Source organism: Notolabrus celidotus, chromosome 15 (genome assembly GCF_009762535.1).
Source record: "Notolabrus celidotus isolate fNotCel1 chromosome 15, fNotCel1.pri, whole genome shotgun sequence".
In the NCBI taxonomy this organism is placed as follows: domain Eukaryota; kingdom Metazoa; phylum Chordata; class Actinopteri; order Labriformes; family Labridae; genus Notolabrus; species Notolabrus celidotus.
The window spans coordinates 33,776,645-33,800,852 of NC_048286.1; the positions used below are offsets into that span (position 1 = coordinate 33,776,645).

Genomic DNA, 24,208 nt, shown 5'->3' on the forward strand with positions numbered 1-24,208 from the left:
GACGGTCAGGGTGAGGGGGCGAGATGGGGAGTGGCGTTCGAGGAGGTCGGTCAGGTATGAGGGGGCGAGATGGGGAGTGGCGTTTGAGGAGGACGGTCAGGTGTGAGTGGGCGAGATGGGGAGTGGCGTTTGAGGAGGACGGTCAGGTGTGAGTGGGCAAGATGGGGAGTGGCGTTTGAGGAGGTCGGTCAGGTATGAAGGGGCGAGATGGGGAGTGGCGTTGAGGAGGGACGGTCAGGTATGAAGGGGCGAGATGGGGAGTGGCGTTGAGGAGGACGGTCAGGTATGATGGGGGCGAGATGGGGAGTGGCGTTTGAGGAGGACGGTCAGGTATGAGGGGGCGAGATGGGGAGTGGCGTTTGAGGAGGACGGTCAGGTATGATGGGGTGAGATGGGGAGTGGCGTTTGAGGAGGTCGGTCAGGTATGAAGGGGCGAGATGGGGAGTGGCGTTTGAGGAGGTCGGTCAGGTATGAAGGGGCGAGATGGGGAGTGGCGTTTGAGGAGGACGGTCAGGTGTGAGGGGGGCGAGATGGGGAGTGGCGTTTGAGGAGGACGGTCAGGTGTGAGTGGGCAAGATGGGGAGTGGCGTTTGAGGAGGTTGGTCAGGTATGAAGGGGCGAGATGGGGAGTGGCGTTTGAGGAGGTTGGTCAGGTATGAAGGGGCGAGATGGGGAGTGGCGTTTGAGGAGGACGGTCAGGTGTGAGTGGGCAAGATGGGGAGTGGCGTTTGAGGAGGTCGGTCAGGTATGAAGGGGCGAGATGGGGAGTGGCGTTTGAGGAGGACGGTCAGGTATGAGGGGGCGAGATGGGGAGTGGCGTTTGAGGAGGACGGTCAGGTATGAGGGGGCAAGATGGGGAGTGGCGTTTGAGGAGGACGGTCAGGTATGAGGGGGCGAGATGGGGAGTGGCGTTTGAGGAGTTGGGTCAGGTGTGAGTGGGCGAGATGGGGAGTGGCGTTTGACGAGGTCGCCAGGTATGAGGGGGCGAGATGGGGAGTGGCGTTTGAGGAGGACGGTCAGGTGTGAGGGGGCGAGATGGGGAGTGGTGTTTGAGGAGGTCGGTCAGGTATGAGGGGGCGAGATAGGGAGTGGCGTTTGAGGAGGTCGGTCAGGTATGAGGGGGCGAGATGGGGAGTGGCGTTTGAGGAGGTCGGTCAGGTATGAGGGGGCGAGATAGGGAGTGGCGTTTGAGGAGTTGGGTCAGGTTTGAGGGGGCGAGGTTATTGAGGGCTTGAGCAGGATTTTGAAGTGGATTCAGGTGCTGTATGGGGAGCCAGTGGAGGTGCTGAATGATGGGTTTGATATGCACTCTGGAGCGGTAGTGGGTGAGTCACCGGGCAGCTGAGTTCTGGACATGTTGGAGTTTTTGGAGGTCAGTGGAGGGAAGCCTTAAAGAATGCTATACGTTGCCTCATTTGAATTGCATGCAGCTAGTTCAGTGATTGATAGTCCCTGCCTGATGCAAATATGTACAGCACTGTTAAATGTTGTCCTGTTGTGTCTGCATGTCTTCTTTAACATGTCCTTATTGCTGCTTCCTGATTGTCTTGCTCCATGTATTTTATGTCCATGGACACTTTCTCAAAGACGGTCATATCATGTCTATATGTAGCTTTTAGTCATTTTTTAATCATATGGTGTTATTTGTACTTTTCTTTTCTTCTCTTGTTTGTTTGTGTTTTGGTTTCTCTTCTACCTTCTTAATTTTTTAAATCTTATTTTACCCTATTTCATCTTTGTTTAATCTTCATCTTTTTAGGGAGCCTTTTTTTGAAGTCGTGGATGTGGGTTTCGGCAGCAGAGGAGGAGAGAGAGGATCTGAGGTGGAAGAAGGATGTTTTGGTGACGTTTCTGATGTGAGATTTGAAGGAGAGAGTGGGTTCAAGGATGATGCTGAGGTTACGGACTACTAGTGAGGGTGTGACTGTGTTGTTGTCGATGCTGAGTGAGAAGTTTAGCATGCATAAGTCACTTTGAGCACAAAGTGCATCAAGAACGAGAGCCCAGGATTAAACTTTAAAGAGAGGAACAGCTGAGGTAGCACAGCAGCTAACACGCAACCAACCAAACACAAGCTTGGGCACACTACCCCTCCCCCTCTGTGAACACATGCTAATACAGCACCGGTAATAAAACCTCCACATTGTGTATATCACTCTATAAACTATAAAAAACCAATGCAATAATAAAACATTATATTCCAGGCTAATCTCTCAGCAATTCAATCTACAGCCTGATACCGCTCCCGCTGTAAAACGGCCATTGCTCTGTAACACACGGCCGTAAAACGCTGGATGTGTGTGCTATAAAAAGGGTCCGGAACAAGTGGCCCCAACAGGCTCCCTTTACTGTGTGTGTGTGTGTGTGTGAGTAGCGTGCGTGCGTGCGTGTGTGCAGCGGCGAGCGTTAGCGGGGACGCATGCGTTCATGCATGCATGTGTGACATATTGAGGACATTTAAATGCAGCGAGAGAAACGACCTGAGTGGTAAAGGGTGAACAAAAGGGAGAAGTGGAAGAAGTGTGTTAGGCCTCATTTACCTCGTGATATTCAAAGAGTATGCAGCACGAAAACACACACACACACACTCACACTGCACACACACATATGCATGCATATTGTATATGTGTGTGTGTGTGTGTGTGTGTGTTGCTGTGTGACCGAAGCTAAATTGCATAAGCACCTAAACTCAGTGAAGGAGAGCCTCCTGAATCATCCATCATGCCTCTGGGAGGGGAGAGAGGACCTCCCCTCTTTTTGCCTCCCCCTCCTCCTCTTTAATAATAACCCCCTCTCCACCCATGTCCCTCACCTCCCAGCCTCCCCCCTTCTCTCCCCCCATTTAATAACAGCGAAACAGATCAGCTCCATTAGCCCAGACCTCCTCACACATGCAAATGAGGCCGGCGTTATGGAGGCACGCGCCACGCATTACTGATGCCGCCCTTCACGACCCGTCACTGCTCCCAACACAATAAACTCTGGATGTGTGTGTGTGTGTGTGTGTCAGACGGACAGAGTGTGTGTGTGTGGGTGTGTGTGTTACAACTGTGGTTAAATTGAGATGCATTAAGGTTGTGATTGGGGCGACGGATACGAGGGCGGTATACGGCGGAGCCGAGAGCGAGGCCATTACCGGGTGGCCGGATGATAAGATCGTGCAAAGTGAAGACGTAAGGAGGACGAAGGTTGTTGGAGGCAGAGCAGAGGGAGGATGGAGGGCGAGAGGAGGAGGGCGGCTTGATAAGGAATATTCAACGTATGAATGAGATCTTATCGTCTGTTTCCAACACAATTACTTTTGTTTTCCTTCTGAAGGCCTCCGCTCCTCTGGGTGGCAGTGTGGCTGCTCCTCAGTGTGTGATTACAGATAATAACAGGAACCTTTGGAGCCTGTTTTGATTTAGGGATTTTGACAGAACAGCTACAGAGAGAGGGGGGAACAATGTGACAAGGGTTGCATCCTGTCCATGGGGTACCTGCTCCATCACCTGAGCTCCATCACTGCCTCCTTCTGCACCTGTTCACTAACAATTCATCTGGTTTGGGCTGCCATCAAGCACAAGTTAACATTTAAGGCCTGTTTTGAGGAACCCATTCTGCATCTGTCTTGGGGAACCCTCCAATGCTTGTCTGAAGGTACACAAATACTGTCTAGTTTAAGTAACCTTCTTTTTAGGACTTGAAGCCATCCTTGAAGGCCTGTTTCAGGGAACCGATTTTGCACCTGCCTGTCTTGAGGAACCCTGTCTTGCTTGATTGACTGTATGGTTTAATGTACCTTCTATTTAGGATTTGAAGTCAACTTTTAAAGCCTGTTTTGAGGAACCCTTTTTGTGCCTGTCTTGAGGAACCCCCTCGTTTGTTTTAAGGTACACAAATAGCATCAGGTTTTGGTTACCCTCTTTTTCTCATTTCCAGTTAACCTACAAGGCCTGTTTCAGGTAACCTATTTTGCACCTGCCTGTCTTGAGGAACCCTGTCTTCCTTGTTTGACTGTATGGTTTAATGTACCATCTTTTTAGGATTTGAAGTCAACCTTTAAAGACTGTTTTAAGGAACCCATTTGTGCCTGTCTTTAGGAATCCTCTCTTGCTTATTTTAAGGTACACAAATAGCATCAGGTTTTGGGTACCCTCTTTTTTTTTAATTTCCAGTTAACCTACAAGGCCTATTTCGAGGAACCCATCTTGCACCTGCCTTATTGAACCCTTCCATGCTTATGGTTTAGGCGTCATTTAGCATCAGTTTCTTTTTCACCTTGAATCTGTTTCGAGGAACACATGATGCACCTGCATGAGGACCCCTCTTGCTCGTTTGAAGGTACACAAATAGCATCTGGTTTAAGGTACCTCTTATAAGGATTGAAGTCAACCTTTAAGACCTGTTTCAAGGAACCCTTTATTGCTTCTGGTTTAGGCATCATTGAGCAACAGTTTCTATTTCACCTTGAGAACCTGTTTCGAGGAACCCATTTTGCAACTGTCTTAAGGTACCTTTGAATACATCATTGAATAGACACAAACAGCTTCTGGTTAAGGCATCATTTAGCTTCAATTTGAGATCACCTTGAGCCCAGGTTTCAAGGAACCCTTTTTGTGCCTGCCTTAAGGAATTGTTTGTTTTGAGGTACACAAATAGCATCAGGTTTCCAGTACCCTCTTTTTCAAATTTCCAGTTAACCTACAAGGCCTGTTTCGAGGAACCCCTTTTGCACCTGCCTGAATGAACCCTTCGGTACTTCTTGTTAAGGATCAGTTTCAAGTTCAACTAGAGCACCTGTTTCGAGGAACCATCCAATGCTTGTTTGAAGGTACACAAATAGCATCCGGTTTCGGGTACCCTCTTTTTGGTACTTGAAGGCAACCTTCAAGGCCTGTTTCAAGGAACCAATTTTGTGCCAGTCTTCAGGAACCCTCTCTTGCTTGTTTGAAGGTACACAAATAGTATCTGGTTTAAGGTACCCTCTTATAAGGATTGAAGACCGGTTTCAAGAAACCCTTTGATGCTTCTGGTTTAGGCATCATTGAGCAACAGTTTCTATTTCACCTTGAGAACCTGTTTCGAGGAACCCATTTTGCAACTGTCTTAAGGTACCTTTGAATACATCATTGAATAGACACAAGCAGCTTCTGGTTAAGGCATCATTTAGCTTCAATTTGAGATCACCTTGAGCCCAGGTTTCAAGGAACCATGTTTGTACCTGCATTAAGGTACCTGCTTGTGCTTGTTTGAAGGTACACAAACAGCATCTTTTTAGGGGGGTACCCTTAATTCTCTGCTCTAAGTAACCCTTAAGATCCTGTTTGAATTAACTCAGTTTGTGCCTGCCTTTAGGTACCCCCTTAATGCTTGTTTGAATGGATACAGAAGGCTCTTGCTTAAGGCATCATTTAGGATCAGTTTCTAGTTGCCCTTGTGGACCTGTTTTGTACCTGCATTAAGGTACCCATGTGTGCTTGTTTGAAGGTACACAAACAGCATCTTTTTTAGAGGGTACCCTTGATTGTCTGATCTAAGTTAAGATCCTGTTTCAACAAGCTCATGTGGGTACCCTTTAGGAGTAGTTAAGAAGTTACCTTGGCCTTTAACATCTGCTTTGAGGTACCCATTAAGGACTGGCCTTAAGGTGCCTTTTAGTGTCATTTTTAAGGGACCATTTAAGTATTTTTGGGAACCTTTTGGCTAACGTTTCAGGGTCATCTTTAAAGGTTACCTCTAAGCAGCACTATGGCGTAAGAACATTTTAGTACCTGTTGTTCTTTTAAAGTACCTGATAGCATCTGTTACACGGTACCCTTTGGTTTTTCCTCCTACAGGTACATTAAAAACAGGTTAATGTGTTTGACTCAGTCAGTATTTTTGTGTAAAAGCTGCTCAGAAATGTTTGAATCGAGATGTATTTAAGATTTGAAGTGCTCCAAACGCTCTGGTTTGATCCCCGGCTGCTGGTGCTCATAACTCTTTGTGAAGGTGTTGACAGAGAGACTAATAGGGAACCTCAATCACATCCTGCTACCTTGTTAGCCTTGACTGATGTGCAACATAATTGAAGTGAAATGATGGTTTGTCATAACTGGAAATAATTAAGGCTCTTTTTGTGGCGACGCTGTTCCATTTGAAGCTTTTATTAGCCGGTTCAATACCAGGACTTTTTTGCTTTTATCCGCCCGTGGAAAGGAAATCACTCATGTCCTTACCCGCCCTCTTGTTGCTGCTCTTTCAAAACTACAGATTTGATGAATAAACTTCACCTTCCCAAACAATCATTCCTGGCAGGTTACTTAGCGCGAAAGGCCCCGGTGACAAGGTGCTTCATAAAAAGGCCACCATATCAGGTCTGCCGCTGTCCGTGTGAATGTGGAGCGATAAAAAGAGGCCGGGGAATAAATCAATATCGTGAATGCCACTTCATCAGATTGGTGGGTAGCTCAGACGATGAAATCTTAACCACTAATCTCTTTAATAGTGTGATATTACATTTTAATCCCAGTCTGATTCCTTCACTCTTTATTCCAGGCTGTCTGCCGCTGCCTGTCAGAGAAGACGGGGGGGGAGGACAGTAAATAAAAAGAGGAGAGGTATCAAACTCATAGAGAGGAGATCAGCTGGAGGAACCCTTTGAACACACATCTCAGAGGAATGTGTTTTTACATGATCCTGTTTAAATGAGTCTAGAATCTAAACTAGGAAAGATAGAGACATCATTCTTTCTGCTAATGAAAGCTACAGCTTCCATCTTCTGTGTCATTGTATTTCTCATTCATTTATGATATCATTGTGTAACTTGACATTTGGTTATAAAAATTCAAACATCATAAGGAGGCCAGAACAGTCGCAACGTGCCCATGGTTGAACGCTTTTCCACTCCATCTTCTTCGAATGGATTTAAAATGAAAACTATAAAAACTACACATTTCTGTAGAAGACGCAAAGGATACTTCCTTTTGCATCATTAAGTTAAAGATATGTAGAAGTCTTTATAACATTATTCAAAACAGGGTTTACATTTTTCTTTTAAAGGCCGAAAGACACCACACACACATATTTTTAAAATGATGATAATAAAAGAATAATTATATTAAATAATAATATAAAGCATCAAAAGGTAGAACATAAGTATCATTACTATAATAATGCTAATCATAATCATAACCATAATAAATTGATAATATTAAATTAATTTAAAAAACACTACTACAACTTCTACTAATAATAACAGTACAATTATAATAAATTATTGTTATAAGAATTCTAATAATAATACAATAATAATAATATAATAAAATACAAATGTTAATATTTTTAATAAGAATGTTGATAATCATAACCATAATAAATTCATAATAATAAAAATAAAAATACTACTTTTATTACTACTAATAATAAAATAATAATAGTAGTACATTAATAATAATAATAATAATAATAATAATAATAAATACTACTACTTCTGCTACTAATAAAATAATAATAATAACATTATAATATTTTTGTATTATAATAATAATTCTAACAATAATAATAATAATAATAATACTATAAAATACAAATGTTAATATTAATAATAGTAATAATAATAATAAGCTAATCATAAAAAAATGATAATAATAAATCAATAATAATAAAAATACTACTTTTACTACCACTACTTAATAAATAATAATAATAATAATAATAATAATTATAATAATAATAATAAAATAACTACGACTACTTCTACTACCCATAATAATAATAATAATAATAATAATAATAATAATAATAATAATAATAATAATACATTTTTATTATCATAAGAATTCTAACAATAATAATATTTTTTTATTTATTTCATAAGATATTTCATCATAATAGCCTAACATTAAATAATTTTGGATAAATACATTTTGATTGTACTAAAGCAGCATCTGATGAATAAACCAACCCAGTTTATTCTAAATGGGAAATAAAAATAAATCAATTTAATTGATTTTAAGCATTTATGACTTCTTTACCCTGAAAGCTCAGGATGCATAGATTCCAGAGATCATGAAGTGCTCAGAAACGCTCGTCTGAGCGCTGGCAGACCATTTTAAGGACTCGAGTGAGGAGAAGAGCGAGAGGCAGGCAGAGAGGAGGAGGAAGAGGAGGAGGAAGAGGAGGAGGAAGAGGAGTGTCCTTCAGCACCGAGGCCGCTCTGACCTCTGACCTCTGGAGGGGGAGGAGTCTCTCTTCAATCAGAGACAAAAACTGTTTCCTGTCTCTGATCAGGAACTCTTTAACGCAGGACGAATAATCACCTCACAGGTTTTATAAGATCAATATTAAAATATTAGAAGATTAAAATATTTTTAAAGACTGGTCTTTGATCTCAATCTAAATATTAAACGTGTTTTTCTCTCTTTGTTTCAGACGATCACTCAGAAAAAAACAGCAGAAAAATATGATAAATGTAGAATCTCTTAAAAGTCCAAATTAATTTTAAATTTTTTCATATAAGATTTTTAAAGTTCTGTTTCCAAACTGAGAAACTTTTCTTTGTTTCTGTTGGTGACATCACTGACGTGGAGGTTGTTTGTTTAGAGGTCAAAGGTCAGAGCACAGTAATCTGATCTGGTCCTCGCTCCGGTTTCCTGAAGTCCATCAGACCTGCAGAGACTCGTTACCGAGGCGAGTCCGGACTTGTTGGAGGACCAAACCTCCACCAAACAGACCGTCTTTAAACCAGCAGAAGAAGAGTCTGACGACGCCTCCCTCTCTCTGTGACCTGCTGCTGCTCGGTAAATAAACTCATGACCGTCACGGCGTGGGGAGGAGGAGGAGGCGTGTCCTCCTTATCACGCCGAGTGTTATCACTCACAGATGTTTGTCTTCAGACGGACTCTAACGAGGAACACGTCCTTGAGGAGGAGGAGGAGGAGGAGTCCACACTCTGAAGCTGCAGCTGCTCTGACACAGATTAGAGACTCTCTCCAGGTCACATCACCTGGTCAGGGCGTTGACCTTTGACCTCCACATGCTGCTCACACTGTGTGGACTCATGAGGAGTGTTTATCTGACTTTAACTTCATGGAGCATTTCTTACAGCATTCCTCTGAATCCTCTCCTCTCTGGGGAGGCGGAGCTTCGGGTCGGGGGGGGGAGGCGGGGGAGGATACAGTTGTTGTGGAGGGAGGAAGGAGGGGGGGTGAAGGTCCGTCGGGGGGAACGCCGGCCTGCAGCACGGTCCAATTAAATTTCCTCCCATGACCTCATCGCATTCTTCCCCCCGGAGCGAACAATGAGCGCTTTGACTTCTGAACGTGTGGGCACGAGCGAGCCGCGGCCTCCGAGCGCCCCACCAAAAACATCTTCTGCGCCCGACCCGCCAGTGTCAGGAGAGCGCCAGGTACCGAGGGGTCGAGGGTCACGGCGAGCACACTGCCCCCGCTGTGCGTCCGCACGCAGCGCGGTAATCGGATTATTCTGAGCGAGTTCAGCCGATCCTCCGTCCTCCGACACAAACACGGATCAACGTCAGAGAGAGAGAGAGAGAGAGAGAGAGGTCTGCAGACAGAGGAGGACCTGAAGGGGGTCGGATCAAACCAGACCCGGTCTGAGTTTGAACGAAGGAAGGAGGGAACAAAGCGAGGGAACAAAGCAAGGATGCTTTGCTCCAGAGAAGAGGAAACAAGGCGGGAACCCAAACAGATTCAAAACGATCAAACGTCCTCGCCCCAAAATCACTCTCCAGTTAAACTGAATAATAAACATGCTGTTATAGGCTCAGACTGCTATAGGCTTAGACTGCTATAGGCTCAGACTGCTATAGGCTTAGACTGGTATAGACTCAGACTACTATAGACTTAGACTGCTATAGGCTCAGACTGCTATAGGCTCAGACTGCTATAGGCTTAGACTGCTATAGGCTTAGACTGCTATAGGCTTAGACTGCTATAGACTCAGACTGCTATAGGCTCAGACTGCTATAGACTTAGACTGGTATAGACTCAGACTGCTATAGACTTAGACTGCTATAGGCTCAGACTGCTATAGGCTTAGACTGCTATAGACTCAGACTGCTATAGGCTCAGACTGCTATAGGCTTAGACTGCTATAGACTCAGACTGCTATAGGCTCAGACTGCTATAGGCTTAGACTGCTATAGGCTTAGACTGGTATAGGCTTAGACTGCTATAGGCTTAGACTGGTATAGGCTTAGACTGCTATAGGCTTAGACTGGTATAGGCTTAGACTGCTATAGGCTCAGACTGCTATAGGCTTAGACTGGTATAGACTCAGACTACTATAGACTTAGACTGCTATAGGCTCAGACTGCTATAGGCTCAGACTGCTATAGGCTTAGACTGCTATAGGCTTAGACTGCTATAGACTCAGACTGCTATAGGCTTAGACTGCTATAGACTCAGACTGCTATAGGCTTAGACTGCTATAGACTCAGACTGCTATAGGCTCAGACTGCTATAGGCTCAGACTGCTATAGGCTTAGACTGCTATAGGCTTAGACTGCTATAGGCTTAGACTGCTATAGACTCAGACTGCTATAGGCTTAGACTGCTATAGACTCAGACTGCTATAGGCTTAGACTGTTATAGACTCAGACTGCCATAGACTTAGACTGCTATAGACTCAGACTGCTATAGACTTAGACTGCTATAGACTCAGACTGCTATAGGCTTAGACTGACACACTGGGATCCTGTCTTTCCCTCTCTCTCCTCTCTCTGCCTGTCTCTCACTTTAACTCTTCCTGTCCCATTAAAGTTACTAACCATAGACCTTTCTGGAGTCCCTGAGCTCCCTTGTCTCGTAGGTTCCTCTGGATCTCTGCTGCTGTGGACGTGGTCCAGACTCCAGCTGCTACAACTACTACTATCCGTCTCCCCACTATCATCTCTCTCTCTCTCTCTCTCTTCATCTCCCTCTATCCCTCTCTCCAACACGGTCTCAGATTCAGATGTGTGTCTAACATGAGTCTGGTCCTGCTGGAGGTTTCTGCCTGTTAAAGGAAGTTTGTTTTGAGTCACGTCTCTCTGATCCTTCAGGGCGAGGTCACTTTAACTTTGTCTTCTGACCTGAAGGAGGATGTTTACAAGGAGTTATCAGAGACCGGGTTTTAACATGCTCCTGTTTGATTCAGAGAGAGAGAGAGAGAGAGAGAGAGAGAGAGAGAGAGAGAGAGAGAGAGAGAGAGATGAACTTTGACCTCCTCTGCTTCACTCTTTCTTTAGAAACAGACTCAGGCGGTGTGCAGGCAGGTGAGCAGATCCGTCAGGATTTTCAAACCCACACAGATTCAAGTTCAGGCCAGCACCATGAGCCGGTCCAGGACTGCGTGGGGAGAGCACACTCCTCTCACTGCAGGTGCGGGAGGTCAAAGGTCGAGAGGCTGAACCCAGGCAGAGATAAAACCAGAGAACGAGCGGAGGAGTGGGAGGAATGTGAGGAATGCAGCTGAGTTTAAACTCCAAACATGAAACAGTTTTCTGCTCGCACTCCTCTGATCCTGATCCTGGACCTGGACCTGATCTCTCCCTCGGAGGTCGGAGGTCACCGTCAGGAGGAGGCAGCGCACCCCTCAGCTTAAGGACACTCGAGCAGAGACACGAGGTAATCCGTCAGCCCTCCTCTAGGAGCTTCAGGAACGGATGATTTACTGAGGTCGCTGCTCACTCAGGTTCACACCTGACGACTCTGAAGGAGTCTGCTCGGACTGAACCGGGTCACACAGATACTCAGTGAACCGGGTCACACAGGTACTCAGTGAACCGGGTCACACAGGTACTCATTCACTCTGAGTCAATGTGTAACCTGCTCCCTGACACAGGAATGCACCTGAATGCCACAAAGGTGTGTTTGGTTTCCACACAGGAACAGCCCTGCGTGTGTAATCAGCAGGAGTCAGACTTCCTGTTCCGGCCTCAGACTCATCCTGAATGATCCGGCTCCACACACATCTGAAGACCTGAACGTCCAGTTTCCAAATGCACCTGAACGCCTCAGCACTCGTTTTCTGTACCCATCGCAAAACCTCAACACTCAGACTGAACGTACACTTATCATTTAATCTGCAAGTGCACCTGAACGCCTCATATTCATACTCTACATGTGCACCTGAACGCCTCATTCATACTCTACATGTGCACCTGAACGCCTCATTCATACTCTACATGTGCACCTGAACGCCTCATTCATACTCTACATGTGCACCTGAACGCCTCATTCATACTCTACATGTGCACCTGAACGCCTCATTCATACTCTACATGTGCACCTGATTTATGCCTGAAATGTTTACCCTGTGCACCTGAATGCATCATATCCATACTGTACGAGCACCTGTACACCCCAACACCCAAGTCCTATGTGCACTTGAACGCCTCATCATTCTTACCATTTGAAGGTGAACCCAAAAAAACTCAACAACCATGCTGTACAGATGCACCTGAACACCTCATGGTCATAATTCAAGTGCACGTAAATGACTCATTATCTCTACTGTAGGTTGTCGCACCTCAACACCTCAATATATATTGCACATGCACCTGAACGCCTCACAATCCACTATGCACATGCATCTGGACATCAACACGTTCCCGTTGTTTGTGCACTTGAACGCAGCATAGTCAGAATTGTGGTCACGTGAGCGTCTCATTGTTCCTTCTTGTGAGTTCTCACACATTAACACATCCAGATTTATTCTCTCCTGACAGGAGCACCTGAACGCCTCACATACACAGTGTACACATACCAAAATACCTCACAGTTCTGACTGTGTGTGTGTCCCCAAATGCCTCATTGTGAAAGCTCTACGTGTCCCTGAATGCCTCACGGGATACTGTAGGGTATAATTATGCACAGTTCTTGCATTTGTTTTTTCTGTGCACCTGAATGCCTCAGTATTCACTCTATACATTCTGTACCTGCACCTAAACGCCTCATCATTGAATCTGTAAGGATGTGTACCTACACACCTGAACATTTCATTACTTGCGTGCAACTAAATACCTTACATCTCATTCTATATGCACCTGAATGCATCATTATCAACACTGTACATGCTGCAAGACGCCTCATGATTTGTATGGTAAGTATGTGCACCTGAACGCCTCACATTCATATTCTACTTGCAGTTATTCAGTAAGTTCTTGCACCTGAACGCCTCACCAAGATATTGAATGTGCCCCTGAACGCCTCACTTTGACAAAGCATGAGCACCTGAACGCCTCATGATTTGAACTGCAAGGATGTGCACCTGAATGCATCGCAGTCTGTGCTGTGTGTGTGCAGAGCTGCCTCCTCTCTCTCTCACACACTCACAGCTGAGTGTTAACAATAACAGAGGGCAGGGAGAGAGGCCCGGTCTGAGCGCGCTCAGTAGAGCGTCTGCAGGATGCTGCTTATATCACCTTAATCTCTTCTTCTGTTTGATAAACAGAGCAGCCGTCGAAACCCAGCGCTCTGATTGGACGAGAGGAGATTAAGGTGGCAGCGCTGGAGGGCAGGGAGGTAGGTGTGTGTGTGTGTGTGTGTGTGTGTGTGTGTGTGTGTGTGTGTGTGTGTGTGTGTGTGTGTGTGTGTGTGTGTGTGTGTGTGTGTGTGTGTGTAGGCTCCAGGTTAGCAGTGATAAGGAGCTTCAGGTGATAAGAGTCTGAAGTGTTTTAAGAAACCCTCACTGTTCTCTCTCTCAGGATACTCTGAGAGTCGTCCCGCCTTCTTCTGCTCTCCATACAGAGGTGTTTCATATTTTTTTAACTCAACAGTTCAGATCCCTGTGTGTGTGTGTGTGTGTGTGTGTGTGTGTGTGTGTGTGTGTGTGTGTGTGTGCGTGTGTGTGTGTTGAGGGGGATTTCCAATTAAGTGTGTGTGGGTTTGGCAGGAAGGGAGTGAAGGAGGAGGTGAATGATTGTTTTTAGAGGCTGAGGATTCATCCTCTCATCAGTCATTCATTAAAACACAGACACACTTTTCTATTATTGATCTTTAAACTTTTACTTTTCTCTTTCAAACTGAACTTTTTCCTCTATTGTCATTTTATTTATTTATTTGAATGTATCTATTTTTACTATTATTATTATTTGTTTTGTTTTGTAGTGTCTTGTAAGTCCATACAGGCTGGTGAGCTTTACCAGTGCGTGACACAATGATTAAAAATAAACTAAAAACAAAATAAATCATTTAAATTCTATTTTATGTATTTATTTTTTTATTTATACATCTTTAATGTCATGTTCCACTTTTTTTCAGACTATGGATTTTCTATTTTATCTTTATTTTCATTTTTTTATTTGTATACATATTGTATTTATTCTATTTTATTTAATTATTTATATCTTTATTTATGATGTTTTATTTTTCACTTTTTATTTATTTTATTTATTCATTTTTTTTAATGAATTATTTTTATTTTTATTTTCTGATGCAGTATTTTTTTCTCTGTTGGTTGTTTTGTTTATTTGTTTGTTTTTTATTATTTTTCATGCCGGTCAAACTCCACTTTATTATTATTTGTATTTATTTTTTACTCTTCAGCCCTTTAGAATACAATAAAACTTAAGTCATAAATTAAAGAAATATATATTTTTCATGTCTTTTTTTATTTATTTATTTATGATTTTTTATTTTATCTTTCACTTTTTATTTATTCTATTTTATTAAGTTAGTTATTTTTCATGTCTTTTTTAATTCTGTTATTTATGATGTTTTATTGTATTTTGACTTTTCTCTCCATCCTGAATAAAACCAGTCTCTCTTCTATCAGCAGCTGAGAGCTCAGACTCTTCCTCTTCCTCTTCCTCAGTATCACTGTTAGCTCTCTGATGGTGTCTTCAGTCAGGTCACATGTTAAAGTTCATCACATGAAAGAAAGTCTTTATATATCATCGTCTTAAAATAAGAACCATAACTACGGTGGCCCTGAGGAGCAAACATGAACACAGATCTGATCCTGTGTTTGATGTCTCTGAATCCAGGACTCAGTTTCAGGGTTATCATGACTCACAGAAGCTTTCAGCTCAGGATGTTCAGATTTCAGAGATACTGAACATTTGAAAATACTTCAAAACTAAACAACAACAAACGAGATATCAAACAGGACCAGACTAGTCTGTTGATCAGGACTCTGAAGGATCAGGTTTCTGTCAGCTCGTGATCATCCTCCAAACTCTTCATCAAGTCATCGATCGTCCTCATCGTTAACCCGATCAGCTGCTCTCTGATCTCACGAGTCCACCTTAAGGCCCAAAATAACCCGGAGCCAGATTCCCATCAGACCCGGCCCAGCAGAGAAGATCTAATCAGAGCTCCCCGCCCCCTGCACACACACACACACACTCACACACACTCACACACACACTCACACACACACACTCCTAACCTCACTGTGTGTGTCGAGCAGTTAACAGCAGAGACCACCAAAGAAGAAGACGCTCCGCCCAGAGTCGTCACCACACCGGGACGTCAGGAACAAACGAGAACCGGCCGTCATTATCTGAGACAAAGAGACCCTGCAGGGAGCAGACCGCCCCCCCAAAACACAACCCCCTACAAACCCCTCACAAAGACCCACACAGCTGCTGGCACAAAACCCAGAGAGCAGAGTCAGGAGTCACTTCAGCTTCAGAGTTTACTTCAGCTGTGAAGACCCGGAGGACTCCCTTCAGGACTCAGACCTTAAATTAAGACTCGGGATGGGACTTTGATTCACCCTCAAAGATCCAGACCGGCTTTAATCTTTAAAGAAGAAGCAGAAACTTCATCAAACGATCCCATCAGACCTCTGCAGAGAACTCCTGTTTCCTCCTCATGAAGCAGCTCAGCCTGTGAACCCTGGAGGTGTCTGAAAACACTACATATCCCATGATGCACCTGGGCAGTCTCATTACAGCTTCCCCCAGCTCTCTCTCTCTGCGTGTTTGTTTGGGCTTGTGGATGAACATAGCGTGCCTCCTGTGCTGCCTGACTCTGTCTTTATGTGAGCTGGGTCACAGAGGACCGGTCTGCAGGAGAGGACCCTAACCCTCACTCACAGATTATATATGTTCAATCCTTTGGTTTGGTTTCTGAGTTGCACACATGTTGAATGTTTGCCTGGAGCAATGCAAGATAGAAAGGTCGTGTTTTAAAGGCGGTTTGGGGACGAGGGGAGAGAGGAGATTTAGAAGCTCAGAAGAATAAAGTAATAAACAGTTATTAGTTCAGCCTCACAGAGTTCTGTTCTGGCCTCGTGTCTCAGCGCTCACTGATCCCCGGTCTCCGTCTGTCAGGTGGTGAGCCTGAGCCCGGAGCTGCTGGAGGTCTTCCTGTCTCTGGAATCAAACATTTTTCAATAAAGGAAGACAGGAGAAAAAAAAGACGCGTGTGTTTTGGAGGGGTTAGCAGACGGTCATCTGGAACATCAGAGCAGAAGAGAAAACATCTGTGTGTCTGTTTCAACGCCGAACAAATAAAACCCCCATCAGACGAGTTCGTGCCCGACAGACGCAAACACGCCGAAACAAAGAGGGCGGGCTGCTCCCGAAAACAGACCAAACACAGATCCACTGATTGTTGAGATCATCGTGTGAAGCTTTGAAACGTAAGACGGCGTGAGGAGATCAAAGATCAATCTATCTGTGCCTCCTTAAACCTGTGTGTGTGTGTGTGTGTGTGTGTGTGTGTGTGTGTGTGTGTGTGTGTGTGTGTGTGTGTGTGTGTGTGTGTGTGTGTGTGTGTGCATAATTTACTGTTCAGCAAATAAAGAGTCATTAAGCTGAGGTCTGAGCGCTGCTCTTCTAATCTGACTCAGTGTTTGGTGTGGGCTCGTCTGCCTCTGCTCGTCTGCTGGGCTCGGCGGTGGAGACCTGTAATGAGTGTCTGCAGGCTGTTTACGGAGCTCTGCTGGAGCACACCATTCAATAATAAACAGCTCAGCACCCTGTAAAGTCCAAACCCTGATGAAAGCTCCTGAAGAGCTGCGTTCACATGCACCGGGTGAGGACACGGATGTTAAAGCTCAGATAAACATCCCTCCCTGAGAGCGTCCAGGTTCTTCTTAAATACCGGTTTAAACTGAACCCTAACTATTTACACACCACATGACTCAGCATCACTTGTGTTTGTTTGTGTTGGTGAAACTCAAACTGTAAGTATCCGTCCTGCTGGAGAACCAAACCTCATCATCACATCATCCCCTGAACTCTCTCCAGGCTGGGTTCATCTCTCCTCCTCCTCCTCCTCCTCCTCCTCCTCCTCCTCCTCCTCTGGGATCTGTGTCTGCAGTGAAAACCCAACGAGAGGAACGAACACAGCTGCAGCTAACAAGGCTAACGCTAACTTGGCGAGCCGGCCAGGAGAGTGCTAGCTTAAGTTATTCAGTACAGCTACCAGAGGCTAACCTGTTAGCTAGTATCAGTACCAGGGTCTCTCAGATGGACACAAACGACCTGTTTCAGCTTCAGGAGAACCGGTCCATCTGTCTCAGCTGAGTCTCAGTTTCACTGTAACGACTGAGACCTGTCCGTCTACATGAAGCCAAAATAATGTCTCATGTTAAAGCTGGGGTTTGTAGTCTCTGAAAACTAGCATGAATTTGAACGTAGCATGTCTTCAGGACTCCGTCTAACCCCTCCTCCCCCCCTCCTCCAAAAAGACGCCCCCGCTGTTCACGACCATATGATGGTGACTGATCCAAACCGGTCCTCACCAAAACATTCTCATACTGAAAGTTAAAAACACAAACAAACATGGCTGCTGTTAGCACTCACAGCTGTCATGCTAGCATCATCCAGTTGTCATGGTGACACAATATCAGGAGAAAAGTTATAACACATGTAACACATGAGGAGGAGGAGAAGGGGGAGGAGGAGGAGGAGGAGGAAGGAGGAGAAGGGGGAGGAAGGAAGATGGGAACATAGCGAAGAGGAGGAGGAGGAGGAGGAAGGAGGAGAAGGAGGAGGAAGGAGGAGGAAGGAAGGAAGGAAGGAAGGAAGGAAGAAAGATGGGAACATAGCGAAGAGGAGGAGGAGGAGGAGGAAGGAGGAGAAGGAGGAGGAGGAGGAGGAAGGAAGGAAGGAAGGAAGGAAGGAAGAAAGATGGGAACATAGCGAAGAGGAGGAGGAGGAGGAGGAGGAGAAGGAGGAGAAGGAGGAGGAAGGAGGAGGAAGGAAGGAAGATGGGAACATAGCGAAGAGGAGGAGGAGGAGGAGGAGGAGGAGGAAGGAGGAAGGAAGGAAGGAAGGAAGGAAGGACGATGGGAACATAGCGAAGAGGAGGAGGAGGAGGAAGAGGAAGGAAGGAAGGAAGGAAGGAAGGAAGGAAGGAAGGAAGGAAGGAAGGAAGGAAGGAAGATGGGAACATAGCAAAGATGAGGAGGAGGAGGAGGAAGGAAGGAAGGAGGGAAGATGGGAACATAGCGAAGAGGAGGAGGAGGAGAGGAAGGTGGAGGACGGGGTAAAGGTAGCTGAGTGGAAAAGAACGAGAAAGATTTGCACAAGAATGAGGAAAGGAGGCAAGGGAAGGAAGGGAAGGAGATGAAAGAAGTGGATAGGAGACAAAAGATGGAGGAGGAGAAGTAAAATATGAAGAGGAAGACTGAAGAAGGAGGGAAAGAGGAGGAAGATGGAGGATGGCAGAATTTAAGAGTACATTAAGAGAAGGAGAGGACACAGGAGTTTGAGAAAGAAAGGAAACATCAAAAAGGAAAGAAAGAAAGAAAGAAAGGAAACATCAGGAAAGAGATAAAAGTAGAGAGCTTTTTAGACTCTGATCCGGACTACAGTCCTGAACAAAGCCCCTCATGGGGTCAGAGGGGACAGGCCCGAGGTGGAGCGAGAGGGGCAGTCAGTAGAGTCAGGGGAAGCAGAGGCAGGAGACGGGGAGTGAACACAGGGGACATGTACGCTCTGCAGGAGGCGGGCAGAACAGCAGGACGGGATCTGATTGGTTTGATCATTTGGCTCCTGATGGCAGGGATTGGTTGGTGTGTTCCCAGGTTTCCTCCGGCTGTAGATAGCAGCTTGTTTTACCTCTTCTTTAAGAACACATTATGTATTGATTACCATCAGGACATAAAGATCATTTTAACCAGGAGAACAAGAAGAGGATCTGAATCTGAACACCAACCCCAGCTTTAAAGGACAATAACATCTGTTTCTGAAAGTCTGAACTCGTGTTTATGAATGGAGTTTACTTTGAACGTTTACTCTAGTCGCACCCATGAGTGAGGTCATCACACTCTTTAATCAGCTGCTGAGGCAGAACTCCAGCAGTGACATCACTGTTGGGGGTGTGGCCTGAAGGAAAACACTGAAAGTTTGAACTCTCCATTTTTCATGTACGCTTTCAGTCAAAAGAAGTTCCAGTGGAGGTGAGCCTTCATCGTATGTCAGGTCATAAAGCTCGGGGGGGAAAGAGGAACAAAGGTCTGATGATCACGTTTCAAGAGGAACATAAATCTCTCTGCAGAGTAATTATCTGTTTACCCTGAAAACAAGTCACTTTTTACTCTCCTCCTCCTCCTCCTCCTCCTCCTCCTCCTCCTCCTCCTCCTCCTCCTCCTCCTCCTCCTCCTCCTCCTCCTCCACCTCTCAGCGAGGAGAGCTAAAATTACCCTGCATGCATCTGCTTGTCCCTGTAATGCCGCTCTGCTCGTTCACAGACTCTGTAATAATAGAAACCCCCTCCTCTAAACCCCCTCCAGCTCCCCCAGCTCCCCTCGGGCCTTCAATCACTTCCTGCACAAAACAAATCACAGAGTCCCAGCAGGACAGGTCCACGGCCTCCTAAAGTCCCCTCACACACACACACTCTCACACACACACACTCTTACACACACACACATTCTGGAGTCTCCTCAGAGGTCAGGAGCTTCTCTGAATTCCCACACTGACGTTTTTTCTTCCCACAGGACAGGAAATGTTCACAGCGGGGTCAAAGGTCGACTGTGTCACGACTGGAAGTTATGACTGAGCGACAGCATCCGAGTCCGCGCGGGGAAAACCGTGTTTCAGAGAGCGGCGTGATTTACAGCTTCATTAGTCGACAGGTAATTCATCTGAACCTCAGGTGGAAGGCGCCAAACATGAGCCGCAGCGCCCGCCCCCCCACAGAGATTCATGTCAGGACGGGGATCTGCTCGGTGCGGTTCTACGTCTCTGTCTGCTTTCATTTCCTGTCGCCGGCTGTGATCCAACAGACATACCAAACCTTCCACAGAGTCATCCTCCACCGTCTGAGTGAGTCTGAGGTTTTTATGAGACGACACCGTGAACATCTCCGGGCTCAGAGCGTGCAAACACCATCTGATGGTCTCTGAGGGGCCGTGAGACCACGACCACTGAACATGAACAGCTCAGACCTGCAGCCCTGCAGGTTCACGGTCTTATTCAGACACACGAGCCTTGTCCACGAGGTCGGGGTGAAGACGGGAGTCCTGCTGCAGAGACGCTGCAGACACACAGATCTGTTGCTTTTCTACTCGTGCATGGGACTCTGGCCGGCTGCAGACGTCCTGTGCATTCCCAAAACTCTCTCTGAGTGTTTGCATCAAACCGCTTCAGTCCTGCATCATGTACTGATGCTATAAGGACAGGGTCGGGGCTTACTGTCATTGCTACAGATCTTAATTTGGCGGCCATCTTGTAAAGCAGAAGGAAGAGTCTAAACAGAGAAAGCTTCATAAAGCACATACATAAAGATGTGTCTCTATCTGAGCAGAGGAAGCAAACACACGTCCGCCTGTCGGAGCTTTCAGAGGAGAGACATCAGAAAGAAACCTGCATGAAGCCGTGAGAGTTCAAGTTCAGGATCTTCTCCTCCTCAGAGTCTGAACCACAGAGAGTCTGAACCACAGAGAGTCTGAACCACAGAGAGTCTGAACCACAGAGAGTCTGAACCACAGAGAGTCTGAACCACAGAGAGTCTGAACCACAGAGAGTCTGAACCACAGAGAGTCTGAACCACAGAGAGTCTGAACCACAGAGAGTCTGAACCTCAGAGAGTCTGAACCACAGAGAGTCTGAACCACAGAGAGTCTGAACCACAGAGAGTCTGAACCACAGAGAGTCTGAACCACAGAGAGTCTGAACCACAGAGAGTCTGAACCACAGAGAGTCTGAACCACAGAGAGTCTGTGTTTCAGTCTGCAGCTGAACGTCTGTGAACTCTTGAACGCACCGTCTCTCTAGTGTTTATCTGTCCGCTCGGCCTCCTCTGCCGGCTGACCTCCGGGCCCCGTCTCAAACCGGGGTCATGTGAATCTGCAGACACTCAGAACTCTCACTGTCCTCAAATGCACCAACACCCTTCATAAAGTCGGTCACCTGAACACAACACGAGCGTGAACCCAGCGGAGCGTCTGAACGGATCAGAGCGAGGACCCCGGGCTGCAGAGGAGGATTCTGGGAGATCCAGGATGAAAGATCTTAATGCAGCAGCAGCAGACGGGTCCTTGAAGGCATCGCGGCGCTCTGATAAGAGACGCGTGTTGACTCTGACAGCAGATGGTATCTGAGGGAAGTGTTTAGTCTGAGCCGACATGAGCCGAGCGTTCAGGAGGTTCATCTGAAGGACGGGAGACAAAGAAGAAGAAGAAGAAGAAGAGCGGGGCGATGAGGGGGCGGGGGGGGGAGGACGAGTCTGAGGGTTTCACCAGAGACCTACATTTACCCTTTAATGCATCGTTTCTATAAAACAGGACGAGCTGCAGAGACACAAACGTCTCCCTGGAACCTGAGAGACGCTTTCACCTCATTTCAAAATCATCTCTGACTTCAGAGCGACATTAAACGTCACGTTTCCACCTCAAGGATCAGGGTCTACATTAAGTTCTTGGGACTTCCTTTACCCCTGAAACTCTTCCTCTGGATGAGCTCTGAACCCTTCTGATGATGGAGTCCTCGGTCCAGCTCCTTTAGTCTCTGTGGGGTTTGACAGAAGAACCAGGATCTTTAAAGTTCCAGGAACTGCTTTCAAAGAACTCAAAGAGGTCTTGAACCGTCACTGCAGAGAGCCTCCTGATCCAGGAGACCTCCAGGTCACAGCCCCTCCTGTGTGTTCTGCAGGATCCTGCTCGGGGAGCGTTCCCCGCTCTCGTGGCTCTGCGTTCAGCGCCCGCGGCGAGGAATAAAAACCTGCAGCGACGTAAACCCTCATCACCCGGTGTCAGCGTGTAATTACACGTACCACTTCCTGTGACTTCATCGCCGCCTCAGCGCCGAGGTTTGATCCAGATGTTTAATAACAACCTGTCGCGCACACACACACACACACACACACAGGATCACAGGAGGTCGTGAGGGGAGAACACACAAGCTCACACACGACTTAAATCACGGGCGGCCGTCGAGTCGTTTCCACTCAGGACATCTTTAATTATTCACACCAGGAGGAACCAATCAGGGACCAGGAAGCAGAAAGACATAGAGAACCATGCCATGTGTTTGATCTAGATCCTGATCCACATGGAGCTCTGACGGGTCCCCTATCAGAGGAGATTCATTAAGCTCTTAAAATCCTCCAGGCACAAAGACCCGTTCACAACGAGACCTGATCTCTGCAGACCGCGATGCACCGACCTGCACAAGCGTTCTGTTCTGCACGGCTGCAGCACGCCGTTACTCGCTCCATCAGCCGGCAGCAGCAGGGCGCCACATCGAGGACGCTTCAATCAACAGGTGAGCTGTCGTTCCCCGTGACCCTGAACTGGACCAAAATGGCCGCCCTGCCGCAGCGCGGAGGGAACGTGACGGGACCCGCGTTGTCGCGGAGCTCAAAAAGACGGCGTGTGACGGCGCAGCGGTGTCCCTGAATGCACCACGGGGCCTTTTAATTAACACAGGGCGACAAGAATGTGGAGTTAGAGCTTCAAAGTGGAGCGTGATGAGTGAACAAACACAGAGAAGAAAGGACGCTGTTTGTTGTGAGGAGGAGGAGGAGGAGGAGGAGGAGGAGGAGGAGGAGGAGGAGGAGGAGGAGGGTAAATAAAGACCCTGCAGCAGCTGCAGCCTCACCTGGAACATGTTCCTGTGAGAGACTGTGACGGGAAACCTCCCCACAGAGGAACATCTACCTCTGAGTAGAAGTCAGGCTCATAGAGTCAGAACGGGTTCACTTCACAGATCTTTAAACGTCTCTCAGAGGGATGAAGACTCGACTTTTTAATCTCAGGAGAACAAATAAACATCAGGATCAGATGTTAGGACGGGGATTCTGGGACTTCAGGATTCCGTGCAGCACTTCATCCAGGTCTGATGATCCTCACACGTTCATTTATCTTTAACTCTTAAAAACCTCAGAGACCAGAGATTCATCCAGGTCTCTTAAAAACCTCAGAGACCAGAGATTCATCCAGGGGTCATCGTGAGCAGACAGAGTGACAGTGACCTCCTCCTCCTCCTCCTCCTCCTCTTCCTCCTCCTCCTCCTCCTCCTCCTCCTCCTCCTCTCGTTAAAGAAAGACAAAGACCTTTGTGGGGTCGGAGGAGCCCTCCTGCCCCGCCCCTGATCCCTTGATAAGACCCGTCCCCTCTTTGATGGAGGGGGGCGGAGTCCTGAATTCCTGACCTGAGGTTCAGCCCTGAAGGTGACACTCGGAGGGGGACGATGTCTCTTAATATTAAAAACTGATTCACTCAGTGATGATTAAAGCTGCATCGTTTCCTCCTGATCTCCAGGTCTCTAAAAGTAGTATGGGAGGTAGAGCCTTCAGTTATCAGGCCCCTCTCCTTTGGAATCATGTACCAGTCAGGGTCCGGGAGGCAGACACCCTCTCTACTTTTAAGAGTAGGCTTCAAACTTTCCTTTTTGATAAAGCTTATAGTTAGAGCTGGATCAGGCTTGGACCAGGTCTTAGTTCTGCTGCTATAGGCTTAGACTGACACACTGGGATCCTGTCTTTCCCTCTCTCTCCTCTCTCTGCCTGTCTCTCACTTTAACTCTTCCTGTCCCATTAAAGTTACTAACCATAGACCTTTCTGGAGTCCCTGAGCTCCCTTGTCTCGTAGGTTCCTCTGGATCTCTGCTGTAGATTCCTTTTTTGGGGTCTGTTATTCATCCTTTCTTTCTTTCTTTCTTTCTTTCTTTCCTTTCTTTCTTTCTTTCTTTCTTTCTTTCTTTCTTTCATCCTTTCTTTCTTACTTTCTTTCTTTCCTTTGTTTTTTCTTTCCTTCATTCATTTCTCCTTTCTTTTCTGTTGTACTATGTAAAGGTCAAGTAAAGTAACCATGGCAACACCACAAATCTATCCAACCA

General features: G+C 46.2%; 1 protein-coding gene across 1 annotated transcript in view; it reads right to left on the reverse strand.

The window, feature by feature from the left end:
* The window catches only part of lamc1 (laminin, gamma 1), a 38,179-nt gene extending 16,019 nt beyond the window's left edge, over positions 1-22,160 (reverse strand). Inside the window, exons 1-4 of the mRNA XM_034703016.1 lie at positions 22,143-22,160; positions 21,281-21,521; positions 20,166-20,270; positions 19,174-19,252 (exon numbers count right to left, since the gene is read on the reverse strand). Coding sequence (XP_034558907.1) covers positions 19,174-19,252; positions 20,166-20,270; positions 21,281-21,521; positions 22,143-22,160 — 443 coding nt within the window. The remainder of the gene's footprint in view (positions 1-19,173; positions 19,253-20,165; positions 20,271-21,280; positions 21,522-22,142) is intronic.
* Positions 22,161-24,208: the final 2,048 nt, after the last annotated feature.